This window comes from Oncorhynchus keta, chromosome 24 (genome assembly GCF_023373465.1).
Source record: "Oncorhynchus keta strain PuntledgeMale-10-30-2019 chromosome 24, Oket_V2, whole genome shotgun sequence".
NCBI classification, from domain to species: Eukaryota; Metazoa; Chordata; class Actinopteri; order Salmoniformes; family Salmonidae; genus Oncorhynchus; species Oncorhynchus keta.
Window position 1 is genome coordinate 39,914,749 of NC_068444.1, and position 19,250 is coordinate 39,933,998.

Consider the following 19,250-nt stretch of genomic DNA (forward strand, 5'->3'; position numbering starts at 1 on the left):
ACAGATTATGATTTTCCAATGCCGATAACGAATATTGGAGGACCAAAAAAAGCCGATACCGATTAAATTGGCCGTTTTTTTTATTTTTATTTATTTGTAATGATGACAATTACAACAAAAATGAATTAACACTTATTTTAACTTACCGTAATTTTTGGACTATAAGCCGCTACTTTATTCCCACGCTTTGAACCTCGCGGTTTACACAATGACGCGGCTAATTTATGGATTTTTCCCGCTTTCACAAGATTCATGCTGCCAAAAAACTGAGCACCGTCACATAATGTGACGTAAATCGAGCGCGCTCAAACTTCCCATCATTCTGATTACGGTAGTAATTTTGTCACCCTCATCATGGCAAAGACACGGAGAAATGCATATGATGCAGCTTTCAAGTTGAAGGCGATCGATCTGGCTGTTGGAAAAGGAAATAGAGCTGCTGCACGGGAGCTTGGCCTTAATGAGTCGATGATAAGACGTTGGAAAGCAGCGTGAGGAACTGACTCAGTGCAAAAAGACAACAACAGCTTTCAGAGGGAAGAAAAGCAGAAGGCCCAAAGTATTTGCAGCCACTCGACATCAGTGTAAATCGTGCATTTAAGGTGGTGCTCCTTGTTCAGTGGGAGGCTTGGATGACAAGTGGGGAGAAATCCTTCACTAAAACGGGCCGCATGCGAAGAGCAACTTATGGTCAAGTCTGCCAGTGGGTTCTGACAGCGTGGAGCATTGTCAAAAAATCCACTATCATCAACGGGTTTCGAAAGGCTGGACTGCTGCGTGTTGAAGGGGCAGCATGAGCTCAGCGGGATATTTGCCTCCGGATGAAAGTGACGAGAGCGACAATGAAAACGATCCAACATCGGATGAAGCAATTCTGAGGCTATTCAACTCCGACACCGAAGGAGATGACTTCAGTGGTTTCAGTGCACAGGAGGAGGAAGATAGTGACCAATGACTTTCTTGGTAGGCTACGGTTTAATTAGTTACAAGCCGTGTTTCGTTTAAAGGCTGTGTAAAGTTCATTTGTTTCAATGTACCGGTAGGCACCTGCGGCTTATAGACATATGCGGCTTATTTATGTACAAAATACATATTTTTTTATAATTCAGTGGGTGCGGTTTATATTCAGGTGCGCTTAATAGTCCAGCAATTACGGTAATATAATACATCAATAAAATCAATTTAGCCTCAAATAAATAACGCAAACACAAAGTGTTGGAGAAGAAAGTAGAAGTGCAATATGTGCCAAGGAAAAAAGCTAACGTTTCAGTTACTTGCTCAGAACCTATGAAAGCTGGTGGTTCCTTTAACACGAGTCTTCAATATTCCCAGGTAAGAAGGTTGTAGTTATTATAGGAATTATAGGACTATTTCTCTCTATACCATTTGTATTTCATATACCTTTGACTATTGACTATTGGCACTATAGTATTGCCAGTGTAACAGTATAGCTTCCGTCCCTCTCGTCACCCCTACCTGGGCTCGAACCAGGAACAGATTGACAACAGCCGCCCTCGAAGCATCGTTACCCACCGCTCCACAAAAGCTGCGGCCCTTGCAGAGCAAGGGGAACAACTACTTCAAGGTCTCAGAGCAAGTGATGTCACCAATTGAAACGCTATTAGCGCGCACCCCACTAACTAGCTAGCCATTTCACATCGGTTACACCAGCCTAATCTCAGGAGTTGATAGGCTTGAAGTCATAAACAGCTCAATGCTTGAAGCACAGCGAAGAGCTGCTGGCAAATGCACGAAAGTGCTGTTTGAATGAATGCTTACGAGCCTGCCAGTGCCTACCACCGCTCAGTCAGACTGCACTATCAAATCATAGACTTAATTATAACACAATAACACACATAAATACGAGCCTTTGGTCATTAATATGGTCAAATCCGGAAACTATAATAAAAAAAAACATTTATTCTTTCAGTGAAATACGGAACCGTTCCGTATTTTATCTAATGGGTGACATCCATAAGTCTAAATATTGCTGTTACATTGCACAACCTTCAATGTTATGTCATAATTATGTACAAATCTGGCAAATGAATTACGGTCTTTGTAAGGAATAAATGGTCTTCACCCAGTTCGCAGGCGAGCCAGGCGGCCCAAACTGCTTGCACGGAACGCAAGAGAAGTGACAATTTCCCTAGTTAAAATAAATTCATGTTAGCAGGCAATATTAATTAAATATGCAGGTTTAAAAATATATACTTGTGTATTGATTTTAAAGAAAGGCATTGGTGTTTATGGTTAGGTACACATTGGTGCAACAACAGTGATTTTTCGCGAATGCGCTTGTTAAATCATCGCCCGTTTTGCGAAGAAGGTTGTGATTTGATGAAAAATTATTATATGCCCAGTCTGAGGTCCTGAGCACTCTGGAGCAGGTTTTAATCAAGGTTCTCTCTGTAGTTTGCTCCATTCATCTCAGCCTTGATCCTGACTAGTCTCCCATTCCCTGCCACTGAAGAACATCCCCACAGCATGATGCTGCCACCACCATGCTTAACCGTAGGGATGGTGCCAGGTTTCCTCCTGACGTGACGTGACGCTTGGCATTCAGGCCAAAGAGTTCAATCTTTGTTTCATCAGACCAGAGAATCTTGTTTCTCATCCTTTAGGTGCCTTTTGGGAAGCTCGAAGCGGGCTGTCATGTGCCTTTTACTGAGGAGTGGCTTCCGTCTGGCCACTTACTATAAAGGCCTGATTGGTAGTGCTGCAGAGATGGTTGTCCTTCTGGAAGGTTCTCCCATCTCCACAGCGGAACTCTGGAGCTCTGTCAGAGTGACCATCGGGTGCTTGAGACCAAGGCTCTTCTCCCCCGATTGCTCAGTTTGGCCGGTAGGACAGCTCTAGGAAGAGTCTTGGTGGTTCCAAACCTCTTCCATTTATAATGATTGAGGCCACTGTGTTCTTGGGGACCTTCAATGTTGCAATCATTTTTTGGTTCCTTTCCCCAGATCTGTGCCTTGACACAATCCTGTCTCCTCAATGTATTTGAAAAATATTTCCAGCTCTGTCCCTTTCGATAACCACTCCGCATGAAAGAGAAAAGTTAATAAAATAGGCCTACTTGATTATTTATTTTTCCTTTGCCAAACTAGCCTATACAGTGGGGCAAAAAAAGTATTTAGTCAGCCACCAATTGTGCAAGTTCTCCCACTTAAAAAGATGAGAGAGGCCTGTCATTTTCATCATAGGTACACTTCAACTATGACAGAGAAAATGAGAAAAAAAATCCAGAAAATCACATTGTAGGATTTTTAAATGAATTTATTTGCAAATTATGGTGGAAAATAAGTATTTGGTCACCTACAAACAAGCAAGATTTCTGGCTCTCACAGACCTGTAACTTCTTCTTTAACTTCTTCGAGATAGGGGGCGCTCTTTTAATTTTTGGATAAAAAAACGTTCCCGTTTTAAACAAGATATTTTGTCATGAAAAGATGCTCGACTATGCATGTAATTGACAGCTTTGGAAAGAAAAAACTCTGACGTTTCCAAAGATATTATCTGTGAGTGCCCAAGAACTAATGCTACAGGCGAAACCAAGATGAAATTTCATACAGGAAATGGTCCAGATTTTGAATGCCCTGTGTTCCAATGTCTCCTTATATGGCTGTGAATGCGCCAGGAATGAGCCTGTACTTTGTCGTTTCCCCAAGGTGTCTGCAGCACTGTGACGTATTTGTAGGCATATCATTGGAAGATTGACCATAAAAGACTACATTTACCAGGTGTCCGCCCGGTGTCCTCCGTCGAAATTATTGCGTAATCTCCAGGTCCATGCGCGTTCCATTTTCTTCAGAGGAGAAAGTAAACTGCCACGAATGATTTATCATCGATAGATATGTGAAAAACACCTTGAGGATTGATTCTAAACAACATTTGCCATGTTTCTGTCGATATTATGGAGTTAATTTGAAAAATGTTTGCGTTGTAATGACAATTTTCGTTTTTTTTCTTACCCAAACGTGATGAACAAAACGGAGCGATTTGTCCTACACAAATAATCTTTTTGGAAAAACTGAACATTTGCTATCTAACTGAGAGTCTCCTCATTGAAAACATCTGAAGTATTTCAAAGGTAAATGATTTTATTTGAATGCTTTTCTTGTTTTTGTGAAAATGTTGCATGCTGAATGCTAGGCTTAATGCTTAGCTAGGCTATCAATACTCTTACACAAATGCTTGTTTAGCTATGGTTCAAAAGCATATTTTGAAAATCTGAGACGACAGTGTTGTTAACAAAAGGCTAAGCTTGAGAGCTAATATATTTATTTCATTTCATTTGCGATTTTCATGAATAGTTAACATTGCGTTATGCTAATGAGCTTGCAGCGATAATTACACTCCTGGATACAGGTTTTTTCGTAGCCAAACGTGATGAACAAATGGAGCGATTTGTCCAACACAAATAATATTTTTGGAAAAACTGAACATTTGCTATCTAACTGAGAGTCTCCTCATTGAAAAAATCTGAAGTTCTTCAAAGGTAAATTATTTTATTTGAATTCTTTTCTTGTTTTTGTGAAAATGTTGCATGCTGAATGCTAGGCTTAATGCTATGCTAGGCTATTAATACTCTTACACAAATGCTTGTTTAGCTATGGTTCAAAAGCATATTTTGAAAATCTGAGATGACAGTGTTGTTAAAAAAGGCTCTCAAGGCTATGCTTGAGAGCAAATATATTTATTTCATTTCATTTGCGATTTTCATGAATAGTTAACGTTGCGTTATGGTAATGAGCTTGAGGCTATAAATAGGATCCCGGATACGGGATTGCTCGTCGCAACAGGTTAAGAGGCTCCTCTGTCCTTCACTCGTTACCTGTATTAATGGCACCTGTTTGAACTTGTTATCAGTATAAAAGACAAAGACCAAAGAGCTGTCAAAGGACACCAGAAACAAAATTGTAGACCTGCAACAGGCTGGGAAGACTGCATCTGCAATAGGTAAGCAGCTTGGTTTGAAGAAATCAACTGTGGGAGCAATTATTAGGAAATGGAAGACATACAAGGCCACTGATAATCTCCCTCAATCTGGGGCTCCACGCAAGATCTCACCCCGTGGGGTCAAAATGATCACAAGAACGGTGAGCAAAAATCCCAGAACCACACGGGGGGACCTAGTGAATGGCCTGCAGAGAGCTGGGACCAAAGTAACAAAGCCTACCATCAGTAACACACTACGCCGCCAGGGACTCAAATCCTGCAGTGCCAGACGTGTCCCCCTGCTTCAGCCAGTACATGTCCAGGCCCGTCTGAAGTTTGCTAGAGAGCATTTGGATGATCCAGAAGAAGATTGGGAGAATGTCAGATGAAACCAAAATATACATTTTTGGTAAAAACTCAACTCGTTGTGTTTGGAGGACAAAGAATGCCGAATGCTTTGAGTTGCATCCAAATGAGTTGCATCCAAAGAACACCATACCTACTGTGAAGCATGGGGGTGGAAACATCATGCTTTGGGGCTGTTTTTCTGCAAAGGGACCAGGACGACTGATCCGTGTAAAGGAAAGAATGAATGGGGCCATGTATCGTGAGATTTTCAGTGAAAACCTCCTTCCATCAGCAAGGGCATTGAAGATGAAACGTGGCTGGGTCTTTCAGCATGACAATGATCCCAAACACACCGCCCGGGCAACAAAGGAGTGGCTTCGCAAGAAACATTTCAAGGTCCTGGAGTGGCCTAGCCAGTCTCCAGATCTCAACCCCATAGAAAATCTTTGGAGGGAGTTGAAAGTCCGTGTTGCCCAGCAACAGCCCCAAAACATCACTGCTCTCGAGGAGATCTGCATGGAGGAATGGGCCAAAGTACCAGCAACAGTGTGTGAAAACCTTGTGAAGACTTACAGAAAACGTTTGACCTCTGTCATTGCCAACAAAGGTTATATAATAAAGTATTGAGATAAACTTTTGTTATTGACCAAATACTTATTTTCCACTATAATTTGCAAAAAAAAACATTAAAAATCCTACAATGTGATTTTCTGGATTTTTCCCCCTCATTTTGTCTGTCATAGTTGAAGTGTACCTATGATGACAATTACAGGCCCCTCTCATTTTATTAAGCGGGAGAACTTGCACAATTGGTGGCTGACTAAATACTTTTTTTGCCCCACTGTATATATCCGTCTTTCCTGAGCTTTACTGGCTTAGGAAACTGAGGGCCCAGAATATCTTATACAATGTTGCAATTTTGCTAGCATGAGCTTCAGGCCAGACCCAAGTTTATAGTTGAACCATTGTTTCAAGTTAGTTGTAGTCAGGCCGTGCACAGCCAATGTGATTTATTGGATATACATTACTTTATGGATATTTTCTACCTGCAGGCTGCAATGTTTTTATTGTTTTTTAAAGTTTTTTTTTTTACATAATTGGCAATGACAATAGAAGTTACAAACCTAAAAAGGTATCCCTTTCATTCAGATATAATTTTAATTAGCCACATGACAATAACTTTGAGAAACGAAGACATTATTAGAAATGAAATTAAACTGTTGCACAAAAAAAATGTGCACATGAAAACCATAACTGGCACGCAGATCAGGTAGAAGTGGTAAGATAAATTGAAATTCCATATCAGAAAAAGGTTGCCGCCTCCTCGTGTAGCCAATTATCAGCAGTAGGAGCGGTATGGGATGGTCGGGTCAATTTATCTTGATATCTGGCTCCCTCTTGTTTGTGTCTTATTTCAAACAGTACGCTTAAAGCATCAGACAAGTTCGATGCATATAGGGTGTGTCTATATGGAAAAATACACGTTTTAAAAAAGCTGAGACACTTCACACCACTTAGAGAAAAAGGGATTTTCGTGGCAGGTTAGGGGTGCATTTTCACTAACCCTTTTCCTAACCTTAACGTCAATCTCCTAACCTGCTATCGAAGTGGTGTGAAAAGAGTGTTTCCCAGATTGAGCTAGCAAGCGATTAGCATTAGGGGCAAATTTGTAGCTTGCTAAAACCAACTTACTAGCAAATTACACAAAAGAATAGTATACGGCAGAAAACATGTGGATTTATATTAAGAAGAAAAATGGAAAGGTGTGTTGCTCTTTTTTTTGGAAAAACCTGTTGACTGCATGCAGTTGTTTGGTCAATGCATGCATTGCAGAGTGAATATTGAGCATGAGAAACTGCCTGCTTGAGTAACAGGGGGCAGGGCTTGGTGAATGGGATTGGGAACAGGCCAAAAGAGAGAGAGAGAGAGAGAACGCTAAACTCAAGCAATAAATCAAAAGTTTAGAAAACAAAAGCTGTGGTTATAACCGAGGTGTCAATGTATAAATCAGAGGGCAATACTGGGGGATTGAATAGGGGAAAGAACTTACCTTGCAATTTCCACGCTTTCCTTTGTTCCTCTTTGGCAATCTGTTCCATTTCTTTGTCGTATATGTAGTCTTGGCACACAAAGCAATATATACCTCCATACAATAGATCTATAGCTGGAAGAAAAACAGACACAGAAAGAGAATGAAGTGACAAATGATAAATGGGGAGGAAAAGGAGGTATGAAACAGCTCAAGGCTACATTGGAACATTCTGTTCATTTGTAGCTCTAGGTTGCATCCTAAATGGCACCCTACTCCCTATATAGTGCACTACTTCTGACCAGGGCCCAGTGCACTACAGAGGGAAAGGTGCCAATTTGGGTCACGAATACAAGATCAGTCCTGGAGAAAGGAGTAGGCAGCTAGCTAGCTCTCTACCTCTGCAAGGCCAGCTTACGCGCTGACATCTTGACTTTCTGATAACATCCTTTGGCGTAGGAAAAGATCCGGGGCGAGCGGGAGGGCTTATAGTCAATGTGACGATGTGAACACATCCCCGCTTGATAATGTTTTGATAAATGTCTATTTATGAATGTAGTGTAAAGGGCCCGTTTTCTAATACAATTTGTCAGCCATCGTTGACATCTTTTACACCACTTCAATCTGAAAAATCAGACTTTTCACCGTCAACTCGTCAGCTACCACGCATGCAGGTACCCACAGACAGAGGGATAGAAAGAGGATAGAGCCAGGTAAAAGCTGCACCTCTCCCTATCCCTCTCTCTCTCCCCCTCTCATATCCTCCTCACCTTCTCAGCAGCCGCAGCTCCAATACCTGTTTGCAGTTCCCATGACAACCTGCCTATGCAATTGGCTGCTTGAGGCAGACATAACAATCATTAGGTGTATGTGGAGAAAGCACGGGGTATGCAGGTTGTGTGTATGTCTAAATGATCGCCCGAATGATTAATTACGGTATTAAAATGTGGATAGATACGGTGTTGACTGGTGTCCCAGCTGTGACCGAATGTATTGAAATGTCAGACTGGGCCCTGCAGGTGTTGGGGAGTACCAAGCTGCAGCTAATAGCAAAGAGTGGAACATCAAGTCTGTCTGTGGATTCAAGTCACACACCAAACCAAATACAACCAGTTTTACAGCTGTAATATGTTGTGGATATTGGACATAAGTGTATAATGCTGTCATTGCAGTGAAAATATAACTTTCCTGCAGATTGCCACATCATCGAGGGAGGCTATTCACCAAAAAAAACACAAAAACAAAAATCGGGCACAAAAATAGGATAGAGACTGAAAAAGTAAAACCCTAGCCTTAGGACTCAGATTGAATAACAGCCACACTGTTAATGGCACAATAAGAGCTGGAGAGAGAGAGAGAGTGAGAACAAAGTTGCGTAACAAGGTGAGACTTGCTGAGAGAAGAGAAAATGAAAATAAACCCACAGACCTTCATGTAACCATGGGAACCGAGAAAAAGGAGGGAGAGAAAGAGAAATAACCCGATACAGGGAGAAACATAACATGAAGAGCCAAAATAGAGGAAGAACAGACCAAACATCTGAAAGGAAGAAAGAACTCCAAAAAAAATTACTGGAAAATGAAGGAACTGGTTTAACTGAATTCTGTTGGGTTTTATTAAGACATGTTAATTACTCTGTGCACTCATCTAGTGAGATCGGTCATTCTTTTCTTCTCCTCCTGCTGTAGCGTAAATCTATCTATGCCCTATAGGCTAATAGACACGGGCTGCAATGCATTGAGCTGCTCAGGCACATTTGTGCAACAGAGAATCAGCAACCCCACTGGTGCCAAGTGCCTATGTGGCAAACTACACAGGCCACATTTAATAACCCCTGGGGCATCAGTCCTGGCGTGTTGCATTGTGTTGCAATTATGTTGCGTTAGGTTGCATAACAGGTTGGTGATTTATGTCGCCATCAGCTCCATCCCTGATGTGGTACAGCGACGATAACCCAACGAGGTTTGATGACACGTTCATCTTGACATTGGCTCATTTGGGGTTCTGCCACCATAAAACCCCTAGAGCTGAACAAAAGGACATACATTTTTATTTACTGGTGCTTATTACGCTCAACAGTATAATTAGCTACTTAGCAGCCTTTGTTTGGGCCCCGTGTGTGAAGGAGGGGCAGCCGAGGCCTGCCTAGTTCAGCGAAGGGGGTAATTATGAGTCTTTAATGTTTCAGGGGTGTGGGTGAGGGACCTGGCAGGGGGCGGAGTGTTGTGGTGGTGCTGTACAGGTCCAACGTGTAAAATATAAAGTAAGACAGAGGAGCAGAGCACATGTTCTATGTTAGAGGTGTGCCGAGTAGTCGGACTAAACAAGTATCGCAACGGATATGGACAATTGAGGATATGATTATGATCCAATAATTTTTTGTAATTATCTGTGCTCATTTAAAAAAAAATATATATATATATATATATATATATATATTTTTTTTTTTTTTAATCGGGTGCTAGCACACTTCTTTCTCATGTCAGGCAGTCATGTGTGAGGTTCTACGTGGTCTAAATAACGCAACTGACTGGCTGTAAAGAGAAGGGCGGGCTGTACGTTGATCCTGCTGCTCTGATTGGATAAAGTGAAACTGTATTTCTCCGTACACTCGTGTCATAATTTCACCCAATCACTTTTCCTTGCATGTTTTTCAGGTGAGATTGCTGCTGCCTGCTACTGTGATAAATTACACGACGAGGATGTTTTCTATGAAGCTATCAACGTGAATAACATTTAACAAGCGGGGCAAGGGTACGGGGGGAAAAAGACGAAACGCTGATCCGCATTCTAACTGGTTGACAGCAAACTTGGCTTCCCGCTGCAAGTTCAGACACCCCTCTGTGCGCTGCTTCTAATCTGCAGATTTTTTGCAGTGCGAATGTGCAGAGAGGTATCTTGCCAATATCTACTTAGGCATAGAATTTTTTTTTTTTACTTCAGTTTTGTACAATCAGGAGTATCATCCGATCAGATTATCAACTGTTGATTTGAGTATAGGATGACCAGTACGGCCATGTCGGCACAACACTATTCCTATGGCTTCCCTTCTGTGAGGGCAGTGTAGAGCTGGTGTGGACTCAAGCTGTGGTCCATAGGATAGGAGGAGAGCTATACTGCAGCACCACCCAACCTGATAGGACAATGAGCAGTTTGCTGTGATGTTCTCAAGCGTTTGTTGCGCTCGTGTGTGTGTGTGTGTTTGTGTGTGTGTGCGCACCTGTCTTACCTAGATTGTGTCGTTTGTTTTTGGCGTGCTCGTGGATGTGTTTCTTGGTGAAGCAGCCGAAGAAGACGCAGTAGAGGCAGGAGTGGAGCCGGTTCAGGTGGGCACCACACATGTGACAGACACACGACTTGGCCTGCGGGGGGGGGACGAGAGAGGGCCACAGGTTGAGGATCACTGATAGAAACCAAAAGTGTCATCATCACCATCATAAACTCACAAAGACTCAAGTCAGTCAATCAGACCGGATTTATCCAGTTTATAGTGAAAGTCGGTAGCCGTGTTAGAGCCTAATGGAGCGAAAGTCTGCCGTGAAAAGAGGAGCAAATTTACATGGTTGTACATTACTTTCTTTTCACAAAAGACAAAATGGGCTGAAGAGAACACCTGGCATCTCTGGGACACAAAGGGATGGAAGGCACATGATAAAACACCACATCCATCCGTCATGGAGAGAGAAAGCCAGAGTGTCATTTTCAGCTGGCGTGTGGGTGTTTGCTTATAATGTCCTTGCCTCATCTCCGCACTTTTGGCAAGGTGAAAAAGATCGCTATCTTCCACACCTGCCAAACCCCTCCCCTGACATCATCAGCCTGGAGATCACAAGTCCGCGACACACAATGTATTCTCAATAAAAGAGAACCCATTTGGAATCGTATCAATAACACAGGTAGGCCTACAACCAGATCTTGAAATAGACCTCGATTTTTGGTTCCCTTTTCTTTAGGCTGCTATAGGGTAGCCTTCCTGTTACAGTTTCTTTGATGTAACATTTTGCACCGAGCCCATTTCGGCGTGGCAAGCTGTCCGGCCACGGTGTCCCCCGGGGACATGCCACCTGAGTGAGCTGAGAGATTATATGTGACACATGTTCACACCATGACCATTGCCTCAGCCAAAATCAGTTGGTGAAGTGGAAGCACAAAAATCACACACACAGAAACGGAGAGGAGAGAAAGTGCACGCATGAGAATGAAAACACAGACAAGACAAAACTCCATAAAACCCTGGGGCCATACTTGCGAATATTAGAAAAAGTTAAAGCATCAGCCAATTAAAATCATTGACGTAGTAGTACGTGATCAAAAGGCTACATGTTAGCCTTTCCCATGACATAACCTGGCCTATATAGCCCCATGCCATCCTCACCAGGTGGCCGTGATTATATCCGGTTCTAATTCCGTTTCAGCCAATTAAAATTGTCAACGTAGTTGGACACGATAGAACATTTCTCCATGACAACCTCCTTAACAGCAACCAAACGGCACGGTCTGCTAATCAAAGTTAGCTAAAAAAAAAAAAAAACGCACCGTTAGGTGTGTCCAAACTTTTGACTGGTGCTGTAGATTCAATGGTTGTAAAGATGGGGAAAGGTATGTCCATAATAAAAAGAGATGCTCTGCTTTTTTGACACCACACTCCAAAAACCAAATCCCGAAGGCTCTAGTTTTGTCTTATCTTGATTATTGTCCAGTTGTGTGGTCGAGTGCTGCAAGGAAAGACCTTGTTAAGCTGCAGCTGAACAACAGAGACTTGCTCTTTATTGTAATCAGAGGGATGATATAAATACTGTGGCATGCCAGTCTCTCTCGGATAAGAGTTGAGGAGAGACTGACTGCATCACATTTTTTTTTATAAGTGACATTAATGTGTTGAAAATCCCAAACTGTTTGCACAGTCAACTTACACAGCTGACACACATTTACCCCACCCGACATGCCACCAGGGGTCTTTTCAAAGTCCCCAAATCCAGAACAAATTCAAGCATACAGTATTATAGAGACATTATTGCACGGAACTTCGTTCTAGAGGTCGACCGATTATGATTTTTCAACGCCGATACATCGGACGATTTTTAAAATGAATTTGTAATAATGACAATTACAACAACACTGAATGAACACTTATTTGAACTTAATATAATACATAAATAAAACCAATTTAGCCTCAAATAAATAATGAAACATGTTCAATTTGGTTTAAATAATGCAAAATCAAAGTGTTGGAGAAGAAAGTAAAAGTGCAGCATTTGCCATGTAAGAAAGCTAACGTTTAAGTTCCTTGCTCAGAACATGAGGACATATGAAAGCTGGGGGTTCCTTGTAACACGAGTCTTCAATATTCACAGGTAAGAAGTTAAGTTGTAGTTAATATAGGACTATTTCTCTCTATACGATTTGTATTTCATATAACTTTGACTATTGGATGTTCTTATAGGCCTTTTAGTATTGCCAGTGTAACACTCGAACCAGGAACACATAGACAACAGCCACCCTCGAAGCAGCTTTACCTATGCAGAGCAAGGGGAACAACTACTCCAAGTCTCAGAGCGAGTGACGATTGAAACGCTATTATCGCGCACCCCGCTAACTAGCTAGCCATTTCACATCGGTTACACCAGCCTAATCTTGGGAGTCGATAGGCTTGAAGTCATAAACAGTGCAATGCTTGAAGCATTGAGAAGAGCTGCTGGCAAAACACATGGAAGTGCTGTTTGAATGAATGCTTACGAGCCTGCTAGTGCCTACCATTGCTTAGTCAGACTGCTCTATCAAATCAAAGACTTAATTATAACATAATAACACACAGAAATATGAGCCTTTGGTCATTAATATGGTCGAATCCGGAAACTATCATTTCGAAGAAAAAAAAGTTGATTAATTCAGTGAAATACGGAACCGTTCTGTATTTTATCTAAACGGGTGACATCAATAAGTCTAATTATTGCTGTTACATTGCACAACCTAATGTCATAATTACATAGAATTCTGGCAAATTAGTTCGCAATGAGCCAGGCGGCCCAAACTGTTGCATATTCCCTGACTCTGCGTGCAACGAACGCAAGAGAAGTGACACAATTTCACCTGGTTAATGTTGCCTGCTAACCTTTCTTTTAGCTAAATATGCAGGTTTAAAAATACATACTTCTGCGTGTTGATTTTAAGAAAGGCATTGATGTTTATGGTTAGGTACACATTGGAGCAACGACAATCCTTTTTCCACGAATGTGCACCGCATCGATTATATGCAACGCAGGACACGCTAGATAAACTAGTAATATCATCAACCATGTGTAGTTATAACTAGTGATTATGATTGATTGTTTTTTATAAGATAAGTTTAATGCTAGCTAGCAACTTACCGTGGCTTCTTACTGCATTCGTGTAACAGGCAGGCTCCTCGTGAGGCAGGTGGTTAAGAGTGTTGGACTAGTTAACAGTAAGGTTGCAAGATTGAATCCCTGAGCTGACAAGGTATAAATCTGTCGTTTTGCCCCTGAACAAGGCAGTTAACCCACTGTTCCTATGCCGTCATTGAAAATAAGAATGTGTTCTTAACTGACTAGCCTCGTTAAATAAAGTTGAAAAAATATATATTTGTTTTTACACCGGCAAAATCGGCATCCAAAAATACCAAAAATACCGATTTCCGATTGAAAACTTGAATTCGGCCATTCCGATTAATCGATCGACCTCTACACCAGACACCTGTGATTCACCTGTATTGTGAATAGACCTAGGCTACATCTAGATTAAAACAGTTTATTAATAGAGATTTATCATTCAAATTAATTATTACTATTATGTTGTTATGTAGTTAGATTGGTAAAGACTAAGTCAAATCGATTTTATCACTATATAATTGATTCATTAATGCATGGCTCTCTCTTGAACTCAAAAGAGCTGTCTGGATCAAGTGCCATTCTGTGACTGGCAAATATGGCAGAAAATGTGGGTATCGTGACAACAGGATTCTGCACTGCAGTACAGCTGCTCTCAGACTCCCTCTCTCCTTGGTCTGTCCCAGACTCACAGACTGCCCTCTCACACCCCCGTCGTCATACATCTCTCCTCCACTGCTCACTCTCCCTCTTCTTCCTTCCTTCCTTTCCATCTATTCCTCTCATCACTTTCTCCATCTGAATTTTAACCAGTATGGATGCATTCTCTATCCTCTCCCCATCCTTTCCCGCTATCCCTCCTCTGTAGCAGGCAGGCAAGGCAATGTTGTCAGCAGTCTTCCCAGTTGGTGTTGATATGCTATTAGGGGGTGCATCAATCACAGCCTCGCCCGTGACCAGACCATCTGATAAAGAGAGCTGGAGACAGATCAGATCAAGGCCTATCTAAATGCTAAGTTCATCATTACAACCTTTGTAGGAGCTAGGCCTGGGTGGTATCCAGATTTTCATATTGTCATACCATCCTTCTTTCATACGGGGATTTACGCCATTAACGGCATAGCACACAAGGGGGCAATAAAATGCAAGAAAAGCCCATTGGGCCTCGAACCAGACTACAAAATTAGCACAAACTAATAGCAAAATCACGTAGCTAAATGTTAACGAGCTAAAACTAACCTAAACTAATTGCAAAAACAGGCAAATCCAGCTTATAAAAAATGTTCAACTGGTAGTTAAAGTGCATTCAAGTGCAGGCAACACGTCATCCACCACTTTACAACGCCAGCTGGAGGCAGTATGCATTTTGAAAACATCATTTTTTGAATCCTGATTGTTTTAATTCATATTATGAGGCATGTCTTACCTAATTTCAAAGTAGCCTACAGGCAAAATCCAACCATGGAAATGTGGAGACAATCATTATATTTAAGTTTCAAGTTTAGGGAAGCTTGAAACATTTCAACTGTTCTGCGTGTGAGTTATGATTGTCATATGTGCATTTTTGTGGAACCGTTTCATTTAAATAATAATGCTGTTTTCGTTTCATGTGGTTAATCATAAACATCTGACTGAAAAAAATCTAAAAGTTTAAAGTTAACTAATGCAAGACCACCAGCCATGTGGACACATTGATACACTGATCCATTCTGCCCCACCAAGCAAAAAGTCAGTAACTGCTAATTTGGTCAGAAATTAGTTAGTCATTTTTGCTAGATTAAATACACTGCTCAAAAAAATAAAACGGAACACTAAAATAACACATCCTAGATCTGATTGAATGAAATATTCTTATTAAATACTGTGAATGTGCTGACAACAAAATCACACAAATTATGGAAATCAAATTTATCAACCCACGGAGGTCTGGATTTGGAGTCACACTCAAAATTAAAGTGGAAAACCACACTACAGGCTGATCCAACTTTGATGTAATGTCCTTAAAACAAGTCAAAATGAGACTCAGTAGTATGTGTGGCCTCCACGTGCCTGTATGACCTCCCTACAACGCCTGGGCATGCTCCTGATGAGGTGGCGGATGGTCTCCTGAGGGATCTCCTCCCAGACCTGGACTAAAGCATCCGCCAACTCCTGGACAGTCTGTGGTGCAGCGTGGCGTTGGTGGATGGAGCAAGACATGATGTCCCAGATGTGCTCAATTGGATTCAGGTCTGGGGAACGGGCGGGCCAGTCCATAGCATCAATGCCTTCCTCTTGCAGGAACTGCTGACACATTCCGGCCACATGAGGTCTAGCATTGTCTTGCATTAGGAGGAACCCAGGGCCAACCGAACCAGCATATGGTCTCACAAGGGGTCTGAGGATCTCATCTCGGTACCTAATGGCAGTCAGGCTACCTCTGGCGAGCACATGGAGGGCTGTGCGGCCCTCCCAAAGAAATGCCACCCCACACCATGACTGACCCACCGCCAAACCGGTCATGCTGGAGGATGTTGCAGGCAGCAGAACATTCTCCACAGCGTCTCCAGACTCTGTCACGTCGATCACATGTGCTCAGTGTGAACCTGCTTTCATCTGTGAAGAGCACAGGGTGCCTGTACGGTGTTGGGCTGTAAGCACAACCCCCACCTGTGGACGCCGGGCCCTCATACCACCCTCATGGAGTCGGTTTCTGACCATTTGAGCAGACACATGCACATTTGTGGCCTGCTGGAGGTCATTTTGCAGGGCTCTGGCAGTGCTCCTCCTGCTCCTCCTTGCACAAAGGCGGAGGTAGCGGTCCTGCTGCTGGGTTGTTGCCCTCCTACGGCCTCCTCCACGTCTCCTGATGTACTGGCCTGTCTCCTGGTAGCGCCTCCATGCTCTGGACACTACGCTGACAGACACAGCAAACCTTCTTGCCACAGCTCGCATTGATGTCCCATCCTGGATGAGCTGCACTACCTGAGCCACTTGTGTGGGTTGTAGACTCCGTCTCATGCTACCACTAGAGTGAAAGCACCGCCAGCATTCAAAAGTGACCAAAACATCAGCCAGGAAGCATAGGAACTGAGAAGTGGTCTGGTCACCACCTGCAGAACCACTCCTTTATTGGGGGTGTCTTGCTAATTGCCTATAATTTCCACCTGTTGTCTATTCCATTTGCACAACAGCATGTGACATCTATTGTCAATCAGTGTTGCTTCCTAAGTGGACAGTTTGATTTCACAGAAGTGTGATTGACTTGGAGTTACATTGTGTTGTTTAAGTGTTCCCTTTATTTTTTGAGCAGTGTACATGATTAATCATGTTGACAAGTATCCTGCCTCTATTGTATTGTGTTTTGGAGAAAATGGGGGTCATGTTAACAGTAACTGCATAAATGTACTGTGAAACCAATGTAAATAAAAACAAATTCTCAGTTCCACGCAATGAGCAGTTACTGCATTTTTGCTTGGTAGGGCAGCAATCCACACGCTAGAGAAATTAGCGTGTGGACCTCATAGCCGATAGGCCAATGTAGCAGTAGGACAATAACTTCTATTGGGCTTTCACACTGAGGATTGGTGATTATCGAATGAGAGATTGTTCAAATAACTTAATTTTAGTAACTATAGCTTTAATATATTATCATTCACGATGAATGTTAAAAACACTGCTACATTTCAAGGCAGCAGGCCAGGTACTTCTATGTGTGCGCACCCCTTCAACATTATCAGAACAGATAAATCAGTTTACCTATTTATTGCTCACATTGAGCACTCCAGACAAAATAAATCTCATAAAGTATGGTTATGAAATCAACCAAAACTTGTTTGTTTCTCACAACTGAAGCAGGTTGTGAACTCTGCAAACAGCATTTCCACTCTGAGAATGAGAACAGTAAAGGGCAGGGCTTGAGCAGTGCTGAGATGAGACATTCCGAGAAGAAAAATCGGTCTTCTCACTTAAAACGTCTGTAGCATCCGTACAGAAACTATTACCATTAAATGGAAAGGGGAGACTCAAACACGATGGTGTTCTCCGTTTTTCTGTAGGACACCCACAAGAGTCACAGAATTTTTGTGCCTACTCAAAAAAAAGTTCATGTGTAAAAAAAATCATCTACATTTCCTGAGTTTTTAAAAATATTTAGATATCTCCTGGATTTAGGACAGAGACATCAAAAGCTTTGCTTTTTTACTGTCCTTCCTGACATGTATGAATTTGTTGTAAAGGTCAAAATACACTTTTTAAATCAACATTTTATATTTTTGTTACCTAAAGGGGTCCTAAAATAATCAAATCAAATAGCTAAATGAACCATAGTATGGGCATCTTAAAACAATTCCAATGTCAGCATAATAGCACCCCACCACCAATGTCTTAGACGCTAAAGAAATAAAATATATGTAACCAAATGACAAGGATTAGCAATACATTTATGAGCCAAGACCTCAGAAAAAAAATTGTAGACCTCCACAAGTATGGTTCATCCTTGGGAGCAATTTCCAAAAGCCTGAAGGTACCACGTTCATCTGTAGAAACGTAAGTATAAACACCATGGGACCACGCGGCCGTCATACCGCTCAGGAAGGAGACGCGTTCTGTCTCCTAGAGATGAGCATACTTTGGTGTGAAAGGTGCAAATCAATCCCAGAACAACAGCAAAGGACCTTGTGAAGATGCTGTAGGAAACGGGTACAAAAGTGGGGGAGGCTTGCAAGCCGAAGAATAACCGTGAAGCACAGGGGTGGCTGCATCATGTTGTGGGGTGCTTTGCTGCAGGAGGGGCTGGTGCACTTCACAAAAAAGATGGCAGCATGAGGCAGGAAAATGACGTGGATATATTGAAGCAACATCTCAAGACATCAGTTAAAGCTTGGTCTCAAATGGGTCTTCCAAATGGACAATGACCCCAAACATACTTCCAAAGTTGTGGCAAAATGGCTTAAGGACAACAAAGTCATCACAAAGCCCTGACCTCAATCTCATAGAAAATTTGGGGGCAGAACTGAAAAAGCTTGTGCGAGCAAGGAGGCCTACAAACCTGACTCAGTTACACCAGCTCGGTCAGGAGGAATGGGACACACGCACTTCCCAAATTACAGGCTTCCCAAATAGACATAGGCCCACGTGCTTGTGGTTTTGAAACAATCACCAGCAATTTTTTTTAAAGAAGCTAATTATCCTCAATTCCTCTGTGGCCATGCTTTTTGGTGAAGTATTGTAGGCAGACTTTTGATCCAACCCTGTTCAAACACAGCAGTCAGCTTATCAAGGTCTTTTTAATTGCCTTCAACACCATAGAAGCCCACCCTGTGCAACTGGGACCTGGACTTCCTGACGGGCCCCCCCCCCAAGGTGGTGAAGGTAAGAAACAACACATCCACTTCGTTGATCATCAACACACAAGGGTGCATGCTCAGCCCCCTCCCGTACTCCCTGTACACCCATGACCATGTGGCCAAAAACTCAATCTTTGCAGACGACAACAGAAGTAGGCCTGAATACCAACAATGATGAGACAGCCAACAGGGAGGTGGTGAGGGCCCTGGCGGTGTAGTGCCAGGAAAATAACCCCTCTCTCAACAAAACGAAGGAGCTGA

General features: G+C 42.3%; 1 protein-coding gene across 2 annotated transcripts in view; it reads right to left on the reverse strand.

Annotated features, from left to right (window-relative positions):
• Positions 1-19,250, reverse strand: part of LOC118357537 (ubiquitin carboxyl-terminal hydrolase 22-like) — a 50,100-nt gene that overhangs the window by 16,175 nt on the left and 14,675 nt on the right. For both annotated transcript variants that reach the window (XM_035734729.2, XM_035734728.2), the window contains exons 2-3: positions 10,545-10,677; positions 7,337-7,450 (exon numbers count right to left, since the gene is read on the reverse strand). In XM_035734729.2, coding sequence (XP_035590622.1) covers positions 7,337-7,450; positions 10,545-10,677 — 247 coding nt within the window. The remainder of the gene's footprint in view (positions 1-7,336; positions 7,451-10,544; positions 10,678-19,250) is intronic.